At 36.8% G+C, this 18172-nt stretch overlaps 3 protein-coding genes across 3 annotated transcripts in view; all 3 read left to right on the forward strand.

Annotated features, from left to right (window-relative positions):
- Window positions 1-5747: 5747 nt before the first annotated feature.
- LOC100266976 (putative disease resistance RPP13-like protein 1) overlaps window positions 5748-18172 on the forward strand; it is a 135757-nt gene continuing 123332 nt past the window's right edge. Inside the window, exon 1 of the transcript XR_009467434.1 lies at window positions 5748-5769. The gene's annotated coding sequence lies outside the window, so the exon portion shown is untranslated. The remainder of the gene's footprint in view (window positions 5770-18172) is intronic.
- LOC132254922 (putative disease resistance RPP13-like protein 1) lies at window positions 12354-15893 on the forward strand. The gene has a single exon (XM_059741988.1). It carries the CDS (start codon window positions 12354-12356, stop codon window positions 15891-15893), a length of 3540 nt encoding a protein of 1179 aa, XP_059597971.1.
- Window positions 14497-16666, forward strand: LOC104877412 (putative disease resistance protein At3g14460). Its single transcript, XM_059742256.1, has 4 exons — window positions 14497-15951; window positions 16127-16189; window positions 16290-16369; window positions 16489-16666. The coding sequence occupies exon 1, from the start codon at window positions 14670-14672 to the stop codon at window positions 15891-15893; it is 1224 nt and encodes a 407-aa protein (XP_059598239.1). The 5' UTR covers window positions 14497-14669; the 3' UTR covers window positions 15894-15951; window positions 16127-16189; window positions 16290-16369; window positions 16489-16666.

Here is an 18172-nt window from a genome sequence, read left to right on the forward strand (position 1 = left end):
TCTTCCTTATAAACAATGTGAAGTACAACTGGCTCAACTTCTATTTCTAGCTCGATTCCTACGGAAAATGAGTCAGTCAATAAGTCTTGTTCAGTGTTGGCTACAGAGGAAAATGAAGCTACAAAAGAAGCTGAAGTAGATGGAAATGTGGGCGATAGAGTTAGCGCCTTCTTAGTGGGTTGAATGGTAAATATCTTCTTCTTAGCCAGAAGACGGACATTAGAATTGGAAGCCAGACGGTTTTCGCTTGGGGCTTGCTTTAATGTCTCCTTCTAATGCTTCTTCTCTCTTTGGTCTAGCTGGTCTTGGCATGCCTTTGTGTCTTGCGCGGGTGCGACCTCGTAAAAAGGAAGGTTCTTCAGCACGTGGTGCTCGTCAGGCACTAGGACCTTAGAGGCCGAACGAGGAAGGATGAGCAGGACATATGAATTAGGCTCCCAGACCACAACCAATAGATTTTGATCCATCAGAAGGATCAAATGGTTCCACTTGTTTGAAGTTATCTTGAACAGTTTGTTGAGACGGTCAAAGGAAGCCTTTTTCACCCATTCCACGAGCCAATTTCTCCTCTCCTTGCCTACACCACGCAAACAAAAACATCAGTAACAAGCTTATAACCAGTAAGCTATAAGGGACACACAAAGACAGCTACAATGAGTGGCGCGAGTGAAACTCTCGGTCAAGACCCTCGTATAGGCCACCCAGGGACCAGAAACAAGGACGGCATGCCCCCTGGCCCCGTCTTTGTTGGAATCTGAAAACCCTATCAGCAACTGGAGAGAGGGAATATGAGCGAACGGGTTGAATATTCATTTCTGGCTCATCTTGATTGTATAAATAAAAATGACCTCTAAGAAGGAGAGGTCCAAGTGAAAAAGCATGTTTAAGATGTTGCACCCCATCAACACCCTAACAACGTTTGGGCGAATGAAGACGAGAGAGATCTTAGTATAATAAAGAACTGCTTAAAGAGAGAAGGCAAGGAAAAATGGAGCTCGACATTGAACTGCTTATTGCTGAAATAGATGGCATTGTGAGATTGCTTCTCAGTAGGTGTAGGTTTGTCGTCTACCAAGAGTATGGAGACACCGTTCGGGATGCAAAAGAGTTCCCGGAACTCCCGTTCAAACAAAAGTTTGATTGGATGCTTTGTCTAAGTATGTCTGGCACTTGCACTCTTCTAGCCACCTTTTTAGCCTCTACCAACCGTATTGGTGGAAGCAATGCCTCATCTTGCTGACATATTGAGAGGCTTTGGGTCGTGTGAGACCTGCACGATACAACGCCGATAGTTAGAGAATAGTCACCTGACCCTTCTGCTAATAGGCAGTGCCTCAAATGTATAGCAAGTAGCCTACGCGGGTCTAAAGCCCACACTTTGGCAAGTTACCTAGTCTAGCTTGCAAAGCAAGCCCTAACCAAAGACACCCCCCCTGTACCACCACAACAACTGCAAAACAAAATGCCTGGGTGTACTATTTAAGGGACCAACAAAAAAGAAGCAGATATAGAAAGATGTGAAAACCCTAACTCTAGCAAGATCTATCGGTCTTTCCCTCCAACTACAACTGACTTCTCTAGGAAAACACTAAATCCCTACATTTTGGAACTTGCAATGTACACTTGGCATCCAGAAAGTCACAGACTCCAAAAACGGCCCCAACAGCAAGCAAATAAACAATAAGAAACCAATGCGAAAGGAGAGCAAACTTACCAAAGTCCAAAAGAGACGTCCGCTAACAGAAATAAGGCTAGCCTGAAGCAATTCTGGAAATAGCAATGACGCAACGGAAGAAAAACAACGATCGAAGTTGCAAAAGCAAAAATACAGAAAACTGGAAGAAGGAGAAGAACTCTAAAAATAAAGATATTCAAAAAGGTAACCCAAAGAGTCTGGAGTCCCTTATTTATAGGAGACCAAAACCCTAGTTATCCCAAAAGACAGGCTGCCTAAAAGCACACCCCTAAGCAACACGCCGCCTAACAGGTCGCCTAGGTAAAAGCGACCCACATTTAATCCCCCAAGCGACACGTGTCCCAAAGGCGCTGGAATGATTTGAAGAGACACTTATCCACTTCTTTTCGGACATAGGTGCATGGATTTAAAGGGGGCATTATAGGGACTCTTCTCCACGTGTCACCCTCCTTTAACACTGACCAAATAGGGACCGCAGTGTCCGAAGTTTTCCATCCGGACCATGAGGTCAGACATCAAGCACAATCGAACTTCCTAAGTGGACGGAACCATCCAGTCAGCCTTCAAGGTCCATTGACCTGCGTAATCATTCATATATAGCAGATGAGTGACTAATGGGGCATACCTCAACCATCAAGTCGATGTCAACTAATTACTGCACACAACCCCACACCTCCAACAGGTTGAAGGGACGGGTAACTATACGATCATACATTATACCATATCTTTTGACGGCACCTGCTAAGCACCTAGAGTTATAATGATTACCCTACCACTTGTAGGATTGTCATCATTACAAGAAAGTCAAATTTCTTAGTCAGCACTATAGGGGCCTCCTTCTGGGAACTATAAAAACCCTCCTTAAGCATAAACAAGGTATGCGCGCTTAAATTAGCCCACACATTCTCTCATTCAAAAAGTCTTACCTATCTTTATCTAACTTAAGCTTCGAAGGGGCGTGCCCGGACCACTTGTTCGAACATCCTTTGTGAAGAAAAGAAACTCACCTAGTCCCCCAACACTAGGCAAAAACTTTGAGAGGCACAACATAAGGAGGATATGACTCCAGTTGACCTTGCATCAAAACACATCCCTAATTAGGGATAGTTTTTCATGTTTGAACACATTTCTTTTTAATTTTATTTTTATATCACAAAAATGGAAACAAAGATAATCTCATTCACAAAAGACAACTCTTATGGAGTTGATATGAGTTTCTAATTTGATACTTGAAAAGTTGAAACATAAACTTTTACCTTTGATACCATTGAAATTCTCCTATAGTGTCGTTCATTTGAAATGTCCTAAGCTTAGGTCATTATTTTCCAAAGGAAATTTCCTATTCTAAACAAAATGTCTAAATAAGAAAAAAATGATATTGATTCAAAACTACGTAAATCCCATGTTCTACTATTTCGTTGGCTATATGAGTTGGAACTAAATTCTGTTTTCCTTACACAAAAATAGAAGCAGATACCTTTCTTCCTTCCTTTGTTTCATGCAGGTATGCCTGCCTACTCACAAAAAAAACAATGGTTATATAAATGGTTCAACAATAGTGTTAGTTGTTATATATTGACGAAAATTTCCTTTTTGTATGTAGGAGGAAAAGAACAACAAGGGTGATGAATTAAAAAAAATTCCAACCAAAGCTCTACCGATTCAAATAGTGGTTTGTTAATGACATCAACTGTAGATGATGGTTTTTTCTCTTTCTTTTCAAGTAAGTCTGATAGTTTTCTGCTCTGGAGGTTGATATGCTTATATTTCATTTCATTGTGATCACTATAGCTTTTCATTGATGGTTTCACTAGAGATTGATTTGGAATGCAATTATGTATTGGCATTCTTTTGGGTTTTGTTCCTTACAGTGCTCTTTTCCTCAGTTCTCCTTTCTTCGTACAATATAATATGTATATTTGTATGTATGATTTTTCAAGATGAAAGAGACTTGATCAACATCCTATTACCTTTTACAACATTTTGACCACTAACATCACCTCTGTATAGTTCAAGCATCGCTTATGAACTCCTTTGCCACAAAAAAAAAAAAAAAGGCATGTGTGCATCTTGAGCTCTAGTAAGATATATTTTAGTTGCACAAAACCTTTAGGCTCCATTTGGATTATTAAAAGAGCTAAGGACAATCATGGTACAACCGATCAAAATTCTCTTATTTGGTTTACCATGGAAAGTACAAAGCAAAATCAAGTATAATCAAATTTGACTAAAATTTTACATATTTTTAAATTCTTCATTTTTTACATAGATGATGAAAAAAACATGTGTTTGAAGAAACATGGAATAATTTTTTTTTTAAGTTTAATATCTATTTTATTACCTTTCTTCGTCTTTACTTTCATTCCACTTTCTCCTCATTTTTTGCCTTCAAACTTTCCATGATCCAAACAAAGTCCCACTATTTTTTATTTTAGGCCTTTCACAAAAATTTCTATGAAAGAGTAAGAAGGATGTGTTTGAAAGTTTTTAAAATAAAACATATATTACACTTAATAAACACGAAGTAATTTCCTCTTTGACCAATAATCTTCCCCTTTTTGACCATATCGTTGTTGGTGCATGCATGATGTGCTTAACAAATATCCTAGCACAGCAAGAACTGTAGGGCGATGTTTAAGGTTGTAAATGTAATTGTATTACAAAGTAGAAAAGTTTTTAATTGTGATGTTTTTTGATTCGTACTTATTTTGGTGTCTAGACTTAATCTTGTGCATGACATTTCCTCTATGTTGCAGAGTTCGCCTTTGGTCAGACAAAAATGATCAATGAATGTCATGATAAAGGTTTTCCTGGAGGCTTCCTGTTAATCAATTCGACCTTAACTTTCTCTGGGTTTGGGAATGATTGGGAATAATTGTAAAGTGCTTGTGGAGGGATTTCACATGGCAAAGAATGGGAAATAAGTTAATACTTAGAATCGTGGATGATTTTCTCACCATAGTGGGTTCAAGTACGAGAAGGTTGGGGTCATTAAATGAGGCCTTATTAGGCAAATGGATTTATCTGCAGTGGGAACCCATTGTGGAGGAAGATGGTAAGAAGAAAGTATTGGAGGAAAATGAGGTAAAGGTTATTTGGTGAGTTTGCAGAAAGACATTGGAAATGGTTGTCAAAAAATTTGATAAACCTACAACACACACATGATTAAGGTGATAAGAACAAGCTTAGATTTCGGCCAGATGTTTTGTACAGTGATAGGATCCTAAATTGAATCCTATCCATACCCAATGAAATTTGTCATGAGATGCAGAGTGGAGCCGGAGAGAGCTTTTCTTTGAAGGAAGCATAAGATAGTAGGGTGTCAAGTAAGGTATCAATTCTCATGGGGAAAGCCCATTCAAATAGAGTTACTGTTACTGATAATAAGGTGAACAGAGGAAAGACCCCTCCCAAATTGCTTCTATTAGATTATTAAATAGGTGGAAAAAACAGTAGATTAGTTGGTGATGCATTTTTTGGTGGCTGCAGGTTAATGGCAATCTTGGGTGTTGTGGATGATGCCTCAGACTTTATAAGGAGTTGTTATCAGGTTGTCATAGAAGAGTTGTTGCTTAGACCCAGAGTACTATGTGGATGACAATGATTTTAAGTTTTTAGTCTAGAATGGTTGGAGAAAAAAGAAATAGAAGAAATTCTTAAGGGAAAGAGGTTCCTTTAACATATAAGAACAAAGGGGGTTCTGTCATGAGTTTTCTTGATGATGTACAACTTTCCAATGTATTCTCTTCCCTTGATAGTTATCTTTTTATCTTTTTCCTTTTCTATTTCCTTTTGGGATCCACATATACACTATGAATCATCTATTTGCTTTAGACTCTTCTGTATAGAGTAATTAAGAACATATTGCCTTTATTCATTGGATCCTTATAAACACTTGTTTTCATTTAGTAAGATGAGTCCATTTATAGTTCATTGGCTTACAATAAGATTTTTTCCAAAATTTCAGGGCATTCATGTTTGGACACATTCTCCAAGAGGGGGGCCACAACATGGTCTTACTCCTTCTAGAAGCTCAATAGATCTTGTTGCAATTTTGGAGTTCCAGTGCTAAGGTAAGACAAAACTATAGGTATATATATATTGCTTTTGAAGCTTTAGCATGTGGACCTGGTCAGTGCTATAAGCTTGTTGAACACGATTACATCTATTGGCTTCTAACTACACCCTATTATTTCTTCTCTCCCACTCAATGCCACAAAACCATAATCTGCAGGTTGCCTTTGGTGCATCTATTAGTGTTGGTCTCCTCAGTTCCAAAGCCTCATAACGGATAGAAGAGCCTCATCGGCTCCCTAGTCATTGGAATACCTTAAAGAGGAGTTGTGGGTCTTATCAAATAGTTCAAAAAATACTTGGCTATGTGCTTTTCCTTCATTTTATCCAAGCTACTCTTGTAGGGACCCCTCCCCCTGACAACACGTGGCATGCATTTCTATCTGGATCAGCTTCATCCTGATTTCCCCAAGAGTACACGTGACGCGCTTCTCCTATCTGGACTCCCTCAAGGAGAGGCACACGACACTCACAAACATAACATCCGGACGACCGCCACATCGCATCCGGACGACTAACATATACTATCCGAATATGTTTGTCCGGATCATTGACTGAAGTAAGCAAGTCTTGCACGTCATCATAACAGCCTGCCATGGCCCACGTTCCGCCACCTGTAGAGTGAAAGGACAGGAATGAAGTGACGGCAAGTCACTTCCCACGATCTCTGACAGCCGCGGCGCCTCCCACGATCTCTGTCAGCCGCCCGTAGGGTGATGATGGCCCTGCCACCACCTAGTGGTATCATGACAAGTCAAAATATCTCCCTACCATTAAAGAGGAATACAAAGCTTCTGGTACTATATATATGAACCTTCACACAAAGAGGAAGGTAAGCTTGCTATACCTAGTAAAAGGTCAACTGATTTATCTCTCTGAACCATGGCTAACAAAACCATCGGAGGGTGCGTCCGAACACCCTGTCCGAACGTCTTTTGCAGGAACGAGTGAACCAGGAACTCATATTGGTTGAGATCGTGCGCCCATCCATTTGGCAACTACGTGGATCATCAGGGACACGAGGCCTCAACAACTCTGATTGCAGATGCTTCCACAAAGCTACTACTACATTTACATCGATGGATCTGTTATAATTTACTAGTACTAATATTACAAAATTTTCATTATAATAGAAGCGACCATATAATTATATATTTACTAAAAATTCAACTCAAATCCAATATAGCACCTATGCTACATAAGAAATGTGTTAGAGTCCACCTTTTTTTTTCAATGAAAAATTCAAATAATTAGGAAGAAATGGTGCAACAAGAATAAGAATTTCAAGAACATCTGAAAAACATTTATTCTGAGTGGAAGAGCAACTTTCATGTGAGTTATAGCTTGCTCTCGAAAGAGATTGGAAGCCTAGTCAACCTTGACATCTCAATCTTATTAATGCTCTTGAATTATAAAATTGAAACATTTGTTGCTGAATCCTCAGGAAAATATTTGGATATGGAAAAGCGGCTAATTTAAAGGATGATGGAATGGAGGTTATGAGATGATAGAGATCCTGAAAATCAAAGGAATGGAATGGGCTATCTTGATCTTCATTTGAATCTTACAGTTGTATTTTTATTATTTTATGATGGAATAATAATTTTCAAAGTCGAATGGAGGATTTCCATTCTCAACTATAGAAATCTACTTGAGGATGGATGGATAAAGGATTATTCGAGTGATAACAAGTTGAGATTGAAGGAGTTGCTGAAAAGAAGTGGAAGCACTAACCCCTTCAATCATGTCCTCACATTATGTGACATCTTGTAAGCATATTCACAACTCACATTCACTTTTCATCTTGTAAGCATATGTTTGATAAGTGTACGCAATTTTAAAAAATAATTTGTAAACTATTGTAGTGAAGAAAATATTTCTGAATCTTTAATAGTTTTTGCTGATTAGGAAAAAGAGTTTATCATATTATTTGATTCGAAACAAAAATCGGCTCTTATAAAGACGATTTCTAAAAATTCATATATTTAGGCAAAAATCATCTTTTAAAGAGACCATTTTTAAATGTTCTTTAAAAAAATCAAAGCAGAAATCATTTCTTCAAGAAAAGATTTCTTTTTATTTTAAAAAAGAAATTATATGCAAAATTTATCTCTAAAGAAATGATTTCAAAAAATTAATTTTAAAGAAAAAAATATTTTTATGCTACATGTTTTCTTATTTTTAATAATATTTAAACTAATAATATATTTCAATAATAAAATTATTATTAATATATGTATTGTAAAATTAAGTAATTTTATTTATTAAATTCAATACATAAAAATAATTATAATTATTATTGATATATTACTCATAATTATAATATTTATAAAAATATAAATTATATTTATCATCTTATATTCATTAAAATAATATTTTGACCATTATCTTGAATTTTATCATCCAATTAATTAATTAATTATTATTAAAATATAAATTAATTTAATTTTATACTCATAATTTTATCCTTTTTTCTTTCTACTACAAATACCGGTTTAGGTTTATTCAATTCTCTTGACCTCGGTCTCAATTATCATTCTTCATCTCATTCAATTTTGGTTGGATCTCTACGAGACCATCTGACCCAACTTCTTCTTCTTCTTCTTCTTTTATTTTTTATTTTTATTTTTATTTTTATTTTTTATCATCCCTAATATCTCTAAACTTCTAGATATCGAGCATGAGGGTCATTAGTTGGTAAGAATGGAACCCCTTACCATCATGCTAAAACTTGTAATACTTTAGGTTTAATTTAAATATAAGCAATTAATTTGTTACTTATGTTGGTCATATTTTAGGTTTTGAAATTTACATATATCTATCTTCATTTTAGGTTTTTCTGGTTTCTGCTATTGTACACAAGCATGAATATGTATGCTATCCTTAGTCACTATAGTGTTTATGACTTGTTCTATTATACTCCTCAAGCTGTTGTTGTAGAGGGGCCAGCTGCCTTCTCTTCTGCTTTGACACAGCAATTTGATTAGGCCCAAATGCCATAACCACCCCTTGATTGTTACCAAGGAGTGAAATACATGTCATCCTAAATTCCATACATTTTCTAAAATGGACCTATATTCAGCAGCTGTACATTGGAATGCATGTTATCAGCATGCTTTCACCATTTTCATTTCTTATATTCTCAAAAACTCATAAAAGAATTTTCATGTCCCCTACCAAACAGACCCTCAAATTAATTTAGCACTTGATATCATTTCTCAAATATTTACTTATAAGACTCAAAGCATCAAATATGCATAGGAACCATGTACAAAAATCCCATCAACATAAAATCACAGGTCTTTGTCACAAATTTATGTGATTAACACAATCTTTTCCCTTGAGACTTACTTTACCTAAAATCTAACAGCTTCTCTCCTAGAGCTATTCCAACAGCTTCTGGCCATACTGCCGGCTCTGGTTTGATAGGATCATTATTCTTGATTATTGTCCTTAGGCATCACATTCAAAATTCAACCATAGCAGATGTCTCTTCTAGTTTGGCCTTTTCAAACTTGGGTGGTTTGAAAGTATTCCCCGTAATGAGAAGTCAAGCTTATAAAATCTTTTAAGACCAACACTTGTATCATAAATCTTGGTTGTCTCAACACTTGTACTACGAATAGACCCACCAAATTGATTTTTTAATTTCTCCCCTTGTAAATTATAGTCTGCAAGATTCTCATTCAACTTAGTTTGGGCTAAAAACAATTGCAGGCTATCAAGACTATTGTAATATCGTAACATGTAGACCGATATTAATATCTAGGTTTAAAGCTTTGGTGGATAAATGAAGGGTATGGACACATGTCCTTAGATGAGAGTTGCAAAATACTTTGTAGTTTTTCAAACTCTCCTATTTAATTGAACCCTTTTATGCTGAGTTGTACCTCACCTTTTTTATTTAAATTCTTAATTTTTTTTTTTTAATATCAAGTTAGAGGGGAGCAAGAAAGAAGGAGTTGAGTTATGGTGTTACAATTAAGGGATTTGGGATTTGTGTGTTTGTAGTATAGGATTTTGTGATATTGGAAAGTTCTTTAATATTATAAAAACAGAGAATTACAATTGTGTGAAATAATTATTGTTTTGTTGCATGATTTTTAGAGCAAAAAGTTTCTAAGGCTATAAAGGCTGTTCATAGAGGAAAAAGATAACTTCCAAAAGTTAAACCAAAACTGAAAAATGTTAAGTTGAAAATAAGGGAAGAAAAGTTAGTACGTGGTTTGTGGGGTTGATGTCATGCCCCAAGATCCATTCCAAAGGTGTCACGGTTATTTCACACCTAAAGCCTAAAAACTCAAAGTGCAAATGACTCAAACAATCACTTTGTAATTTAAGGTTATCAATGACCAAACTTCTGTTCAGAATAGTAAAACATCTTATAATCCTTAAAACTCCACTTTTTAAAAAAAAAAAGAAAAAGAAAAAATTAACTAACATACCAACCACTATGCTATCATCCAAACAACTTCAAAAATTCTTTAAAATGTCAAACAATAATTAATTTTATCTAACATTTAAATAATGTCCAAAATAAAAGTTTAAACTAAAAATCTTAATAAAAACAAATTCCTATTCTAACTAAACACATACATTAAAGGAATATTTGAATTGAATTTTACCACAAACTTATCAAAATTTCAAATTATTATTCATGACAAAAACTAGGGTAGCTTCAATATAAAAAAACCACAAATCATAAGTTTATTGATGAGTCTTAACTATCAAAATATAAAAGGGTTTTTTTCTTAAATTTACTAGCATTCTTTTTATTTTCACTAAAATTAGAACCTAAAAAATTCACAAAATATCATATAAAAGTGTACTTCTACCTACTCAACTCTATTTTTCAAACTATCAATCGATAGTTTAAGAGTCAATTTGTTTATATGGTGAAAAGCCCATCTTTACTGTTTAATTTTTCTTCGATAACTATCATTGATTGATGCTAATTTTCTTATATTCAAACCCATTAAATCAAAGGAAAACTCTAAAGTATCATGGTGGTGCCTATCAAATAAAAGATTTACATCATTCAATATGAATGAAGAACCCTAAATTGTTGAACAATAGTACAAATGAATAAAATTTAGGTACAAAGATACAAATAAATAAGATTAAAATATAAATAATAAAACCAAAAAATATATATTTTATATTATTTTATTAATGATGTCTTTTCAACAAGTATAAAAATAGTACACGAAACCCAATTCAAATGTGGCCACTTTTTCTAAAAGTGGAAGAACAATGTTTTCTTCACAACACAATTTTCTTCCATTGACTTGGCTCCTTGACCTTTTCTTCCATTGACTTGACTCCTTGTCCTAGAAAGTTGACCGCAACAAATCTTATAGACACCAATTTTATGAATAAAATGTAAGTTTAATCCTGTCATTATATCATCACGCTTGTAAGCTCAATGGTTCACCCATATTTGTCCCATTGATTATATTTGTGTTTGTTGTACTTATTGTTAGAAGATTCAAATTAATCTTCATGGTGTTTGAAAGTCATTTTTATTTTTTTTTAAAGATTAGAAGCTTTTTTTTTCCCTTTTAATATTTCAAAGTTTTTTATTTGAAAGTTGGATTTTAGATTAAAAAAATTAAGAATTTTTCTTAATTACCATTTGATAATAATCGAAGAATCTTATGCACCAGCGGAAGAAGTTCATACCTAACACATGAGGGAGGAAGAGGTCTCGTCTGAAGGAGGCTGATGGAAACTGGTAATCAAAGCAGTCAACACAGTTGTCATTTTGTGAGGTTTTACTTCAATGAGAAGCCCATGAAAATTTCCAACTCAGGGGCCCCTCACCGTTGAACGCTCCAGAATCCCTGGGAACCATATTCAAAATTTCTACGACCATTAGTTAGCACAACATAAACCATTTCTTCTGGTTCTGTTGTACGATTTGGGACTGATTTCTGCAAAGTAACTAACCATGGCTTTTGTTGGAGAGGCTTTTCTATCTGCTTCCATTCAGAAGCTGGTCGACATGTTGGCCTGCCCCGACCTCCGGAAGTTCGCCCGCGAAGAATAAGTCCACGCCGAGCTCAAGAAGTGGGAGGGAATACTGCTGAAAATCCATGCAGTGCTTCATGATGCTGAGGAGAAGCAGATGACTAATCGGTTCGTGCAGATATGGTTAGCCGAGCTCAGAGACTTGGCCTATGATGTTGAGGACATCTTGGACGACTTCGCCACCGAAGCTTTACGGCGTAAGCTGATCACAGATGATCCTCAGCCAAGTACTAGTACGGTACGCAGCCTCATCTCCTCCTTGTCTTCTCGTTTCAATCCAAATGCTTTGGTGTATAATCTCAATATGGGGTCTAAGATAGAGGAGATCACTGCAAGATTACATGAGATTTCTACCCAAAAGGGTGACCTGGATTTGAGAGAGAATGTTGAAGGGAGGTCCAACAGGAAGAGAAAAAGAGTCCCTGAAACAACTTGTCTGGTGGTTGAGTCTCGTGTTTATGGCAGGGAAACTGATAAAGAGGCGATACTTGAAGTGTTGCTGAGGGATGAATTGGTTAATGATAATGAAGTCTGCGTGATTCCTATAGTCGGCATGGGAGGTGTCGGCAAAACTACCCTTGCCCAGCTTGCCTACCACGACGACAGAGTGAAGAATCATTTTGATCTGAGGGCTTGGGTTTGTGTTTCTGATGATTTTGATGTTTTGAGGATAACAAAAACGCTTCTACAGTCAATTGCTTCTTATGCCCGTGAGATCAATGATCTAAACTTGCTTCAAGTCAAGCTGAAAGAGAAATTGTCTGGAAAGAAGTTTCTTCTTGTTCTAGATGATGTCTGGAACGAGAACTATGACAAATGGGATAGGTTGTGCACCCCTTTACGAGCAGGGGGACCCGGCAGTAAGGTTATCATCACTACTCGCAACATGGGTGTCGCGTCACTTACCAGAACGGTTTCGCCTTACCCCCTGCAGGAGCTGTCAAATGATGATTGTCGGGCTGTGTTTGCGCAGCATGCATTGGGAGCAAGGAACTTTGAAGCTCATCCGCACGTGAAAATAATTGGAGAGGAAATGGTGAACAGATGCAGGGGCTTGCCTTTGGTCGCAAAGGCCCTGGGAGGCATCTTGCGAAATGAACTAAACCATGAGGCATGGGACGATATATTGAAGAGTAAGATATGGGATCTACCAGAAGAGAAAAGTGGTGTTCTTCCAGCTCTCAAATTGAGCTATCATCACCTCCCATCTCATCTGAAGCAGTGCTTTGCTTACTGCGCTATTTTTCCCAAGGGATATGAATTCAAAAAGGATGAATTAATCCTTTTATGGATGGGAGAAGGATTTCTGCAGCAAACAAAAGGGAAGAAGCGAATGGAGGACTTAGGTTCCAAATACTTCTCAGAGTTGTTATCAAGGTCATTCTTTCAACAATCAAGTGACATAATGCCGCGATTCATGATGCATGATCTCATCCATGATTTGGCTCAATCTATTGCCGGAAATGTATGTTTCAATTTGGAGGATAAGTTGGAGAATAATGAAAATATTTTTCAAAAGGCTCGCCATTTGTCATTCATTCGTCAGGCCAATGAGATCTTCAAAAAATTTGAAGTTGTCGATAAAGGGAAGTATCTTCGAACTTTTCTAGCTTTACCCATCAGTGTATCATTTATGAAAAGTTTGTCATTCATAACTACGAAGGTGACACATGACCTCTTAATGGAAATGAAATGCTTACGGGTACTATCTTTAAGTGGCTATAAGATGAGTGAGCTACCGAGTTCAATTGATAATTTGAGTCATCTACGATATCTCAATCTATGTCGCTCTTCAATTAAAAGGTTACCTAATTCAGTAGGTCATCTGTATAATTTACAAACCTTAATATTACGAGATTGTTGGAGTCTCACTGAGATGCCTGTGGGGATGGGAAATTTAATCAACCTTCGACATCTTGATATTGCTGGGACAAGTCAATTACAAGAGATGCCCCCACGAATGGGCAGCCTGACAAATTTGCAAACATTGTCTAAGTTTATTGTGAGGAAAGGCAATGGGTCGAGCATACAAGAATTGAAGCACTTGTTGGATCTTCAAGGAGAACTTTCCATTCAAGGATTGCATAATGCGAGAAATACTCGAGATGCAGTGGATGCTTGTTTAAAGAATAAGTGCCACATTGAAGAACTAACAATGGGATGGAGTGGTGATTTTGATGATTCACGAAATGAATTGAATGAAATGCTTGTGCTCGAGTTGCTGCAACCTCAAAGAAATCTGAAAAAGCTCACAGTTGAGTTCTATGGAGGACCAAAATTCCCAAGCTGGATAGGGAATCCTTCATTCTCAAAAATGGAGTCCCTGACCCTTAAAAATTGTGGAAAATGCACATCGCTACCGTGTCTTGGACGACTATCTCTACTCAAAGCCTTGCGCATTCAAGGAATGTGTAAAGTTAAAACCATAGGTGATGAATTTTTTGGGGAGGTCTCTCTTTTCCAGCCTTTTCCATGCTTGGAGTCTCTAAGGTTTGAGGATATGCCAGAATGGGAAGACTGGTGTTTTTCTGATATGGTTGAGGAATGTGAAGGATTATTTTCTTGCCTTCGAGAGCTTAGAATAAGGGAATGTCCCAAACTGACTGGAAGCTTGCCCAATTGCCTACCTTCTCTGGCAGAGCTCGAAATTTTTGAATGCCCAAAGTTGAAGGCTGCACTTCCAAGACTCGCATATGTTTGTAGCTTAAACGTTGTAGAATGTAATGAGGTTGTGTTGAGAAACGGGGTTGATCTGAGCTCCCTCACTACACTAAACATTCAGAGAATTTCCAGATTAACTTGTCTAAGGGAAGGATTTACCCAGTTGTTAGCAGCCCTTCAAAAACTGGTGATAAGAGGATGTGGGGAGATGACATCTTTGTGGGAGAACAGATTTGGATTAGAATGCCTTCGGGGTCTTGAAAGTATAGATATCTGGCAGTGCCATGGACTTGTATCCTTGGAGGAGCAAAGGCTGCCGTGCAATCTCAAACATTTGAAAATAGAAAACTGTGCTAACCTGCAGAGGCTGCCTAATGGTCTGCAACGTCTCACATGTCTTGAAGAGTTGTCATTACAGAGTTGCCCCAAACTGGAGTCATTTCCAGAGATGGGCTTGCCACCGATGCTGAGAAGTCTCGTGCTGCAGAAATGCAACACTCTGAAGTTACTACCTCATAATTACAACTCAGGTTTCCTTGAATATTTGGAGATTGAACACTGCCCATGCCTCATTAGCTTTCCAGAAGGTGAGCTGCCTGCCTCACTTAAGCAACTGAAGATCAAGGATTGTGCAAATCTACAGACTCTGCCAGAGGGAATGATGCACCACAATTCTATGGTTAGCAACAACTCTTGTTGTCTTGAAGTCTTGGAGATCAGAAAATGTTCATCCCTTCCATCCCTTCCAACAGGCGAGCTACCCTCCACCCTTAAGCGGCTTGAGATATGGGACTGCAGGCAATTTCAACCAATTTCAGAGAAGATGCTGCACAGCAATACTGCACTTGAACATTTGTCCATTTCCAATTATCCAAACATGAAAATCCTTCCAGGATTCCTCCACAGTCTCACGTATCTCTATATATATGGTTGTCAAGGTCTTGTGTCCTTTCCAGAAAGGGGCTTGCCCACTCCCAATCTCAGAGACCTTTATATTAACAACTGTGAGAACCTGAAGTCCCTTCCTCATCAAATGCAGAACCTTTTATCTCTTCAAGAACTGAATATTAGGAATTGTCAGGGCTTGGAGTCATTTCCAGAATGCGGTTTGGCCCCCAACCTTACTTCGCTCTCAATCAGAGATTGTGTGAATCTGAAGGTGCCATTATCTGAATGGGGCCTCCACAGGCTCACTTCTCTTTCATCACTGTACATTTCCGGTGTATGTCCAAGTCTGGCATCTCTTTCAGATGATGACTGTCTTCTTCCTACAACTCTGAGCAAACTTTTTATCAGTAAGCTGGATTCCCTGGCCTGTCTGGCTCTCAAAAACCTCTCTTCCCTTGAAAGGATATCCATCTACAGATGCCCTAAGCTCCGGTCCATTGGGCTGCCTGAAACGCTATCAAGACTTGAAATAAGGGATTGCTAACAACATCCCAAGATGAATTCTGCGCCCTGTATAAAAAAAGGGAAAAAAACTCACTCAGGTATGCCTATTTGCAACTCAATCCCAGTTTCATATTGTCCTGTTAATCCGATTTTCCATGTGTTTATTGAAGGCTTGGATGGGCGGTGGCTTTTGACAGCATCACCGGCTTATGGCTAAAACCGAGTGTAAAACCTCTTCCCCTGCTTAAGCTGTTTTGTTCTTATTTGTTTCAGATCAAGGAAGCCGTTCAATGACTCATTTGTCGTTTGCATTGTGTTTTTCCCTCCTTCAACAAGGTATGCCTACTGCCTATTCACAGTGTGCATCTCCCATTTTCATTGGCAAAATTCTGAGTTCATTTCGAAATAAAGAGTGGAAATTTCTCTCTACATACAGGAAGGAAAGAAATAAAGAAGAATAGAAACATATGAAATCCAAAATTTCCGAACATTAAGCAGCAAATTCACATGGTGATGGTATGTTTTTTACCTCAATCTTAGGTGATTATCTATTTTGTTTTTCCTTTTGACAATTCCCGATATGGGTTCCCCAATTTTGTAAGTGGATGGTTCCTTTTTGGAATTTCTTATTTCAGGTAGGAAGAAAAGAATGATGAAGGTGGTCAGTGCTTATCAGGACTTGTTTTTCTGGTTTCTGCTATTGTACACAAGCATGAATATGTATGCTATTCTCAGTTACATATCATATACTTCTATTGATTTATTTATTTTCCAACTTCAAGTAAAGGTTGGTGTAGTGTAGTGTTTATGACTTGTTCTATTATACTCCTCAAGCTGTTGTTGCAGAGGGGCCAGTTGCCTTCTCTTCTGCTTTCACACAGCAATTTGATTAGGCCCAAATGCCATAACCACCCCTTAATTAACACTTACTCCAAGGCTTAACGATTTGAAGGCTCATGATGGGACTTGACTATCCCACAACACACCTATCCTAGGGCTCTTTTTACCTATAGTATGTCTTAACAATCACAACGGAGACTGACCATCCCATAACACACCTGTCTTGAGGACTTTGGGCTTGCCTTACACACCTATCCCGGGATCATTGTTTTAGCTATCATTTTCTCAATGAGTCATAGACTCGTAATATCACATAACTAACAACTCTTCCCTTAACATTCCATTTCTATACCTTAACCCCATGACCTAGTTCCAATACCACTTTTTGTATGTTTGGAAAAACCTTTGATATCACTTGTTGTGTTGGAAAAAGCTCTAACATTGATTTAATTAACTATTTTTATATCCATGGATGAGAGAATAATTTCATTGTACCATAAAAATATTATAAATGACAAAAAAAATCTCATATTTCTCTACTCCTTATATATATCTACACATTGAATCATGAGCTATTATTCTACTTGGGGTTTTTCACTAGATCTTTCTCATATTTCTATCTATCATACATTGTTTTCATAAACTCGTTTTCATCGTGTAAATTTTTTGCTTTAAAATATAGAAAATTTGTAAAGATATTTTAATAACTTTTCTTGTATAAAAAAATCTAATATTATAATATCATATCAACATAGCAAATATTGTATGTAAAATTCAATACAATATATATATATATATATTAATTAAGAATTTGAGATAGATGACAACGAATAAGGAATATATACTAACTAGTCGAATCCCATTAAATTTCATGTAATTCTTTGTGTGATTTTATTAAAGCCAAGAAAAATGGAACATGTAAGAAAATTGTAGAAGAAATTTTGGTTAAAGGTGGAATAAATTATTCTCTAATAAGAATGTAATATATAAAACATATACTTCATTATCTGTAATAAATATGGTCTTTCCTACGTATTTATTGGATCTTGAAAGGTGGAAATTATGAAGTGGTCGAATAGTCTAGTGCATGAGGGGACCATGGCTTATGAGGGGACCATGGTACACAAGAGGACCATGACATGCGGAGAAGTTGTGGTATGAAGTGAAAATATAGTTAAGAAAAGTAACCAAGTGGAGTAGAATTACGGGTTGCCTTGATTATGGTATAGTAAAGCAATCGAGTGCATCAATAGAAATATGTGCAAACAATCTGTGTGATAAAATATGTGTTACGAAGAGATAAAAGATTAACTCGATGAAATTTAATTCAAGCTAGAAAGTGTCTCAAATTACCATTTTGCATATTCATTTGGTAAAAGAAATATGGTTTTATTATTTGGCATTTTCTAAAAAAACTTAGGATATATTTTTTAAAATTAATTAATTTATTAAAACCAATCAAATAAGTAAAAAGCTGTC

Source organism: Vitis vinifera, chromosome 13 (assembly GCF_030704535.1).
Source record: "Vitis vinifera cultivar Pinot Noir 40024 chromosome 13, ASM3070453v1".
NCBI lineage: Eukaryota > Viridiplantae > Streptophyta > Magnoliopsida > Vitales > Vitaceae > Vitis > Vitis vinifera.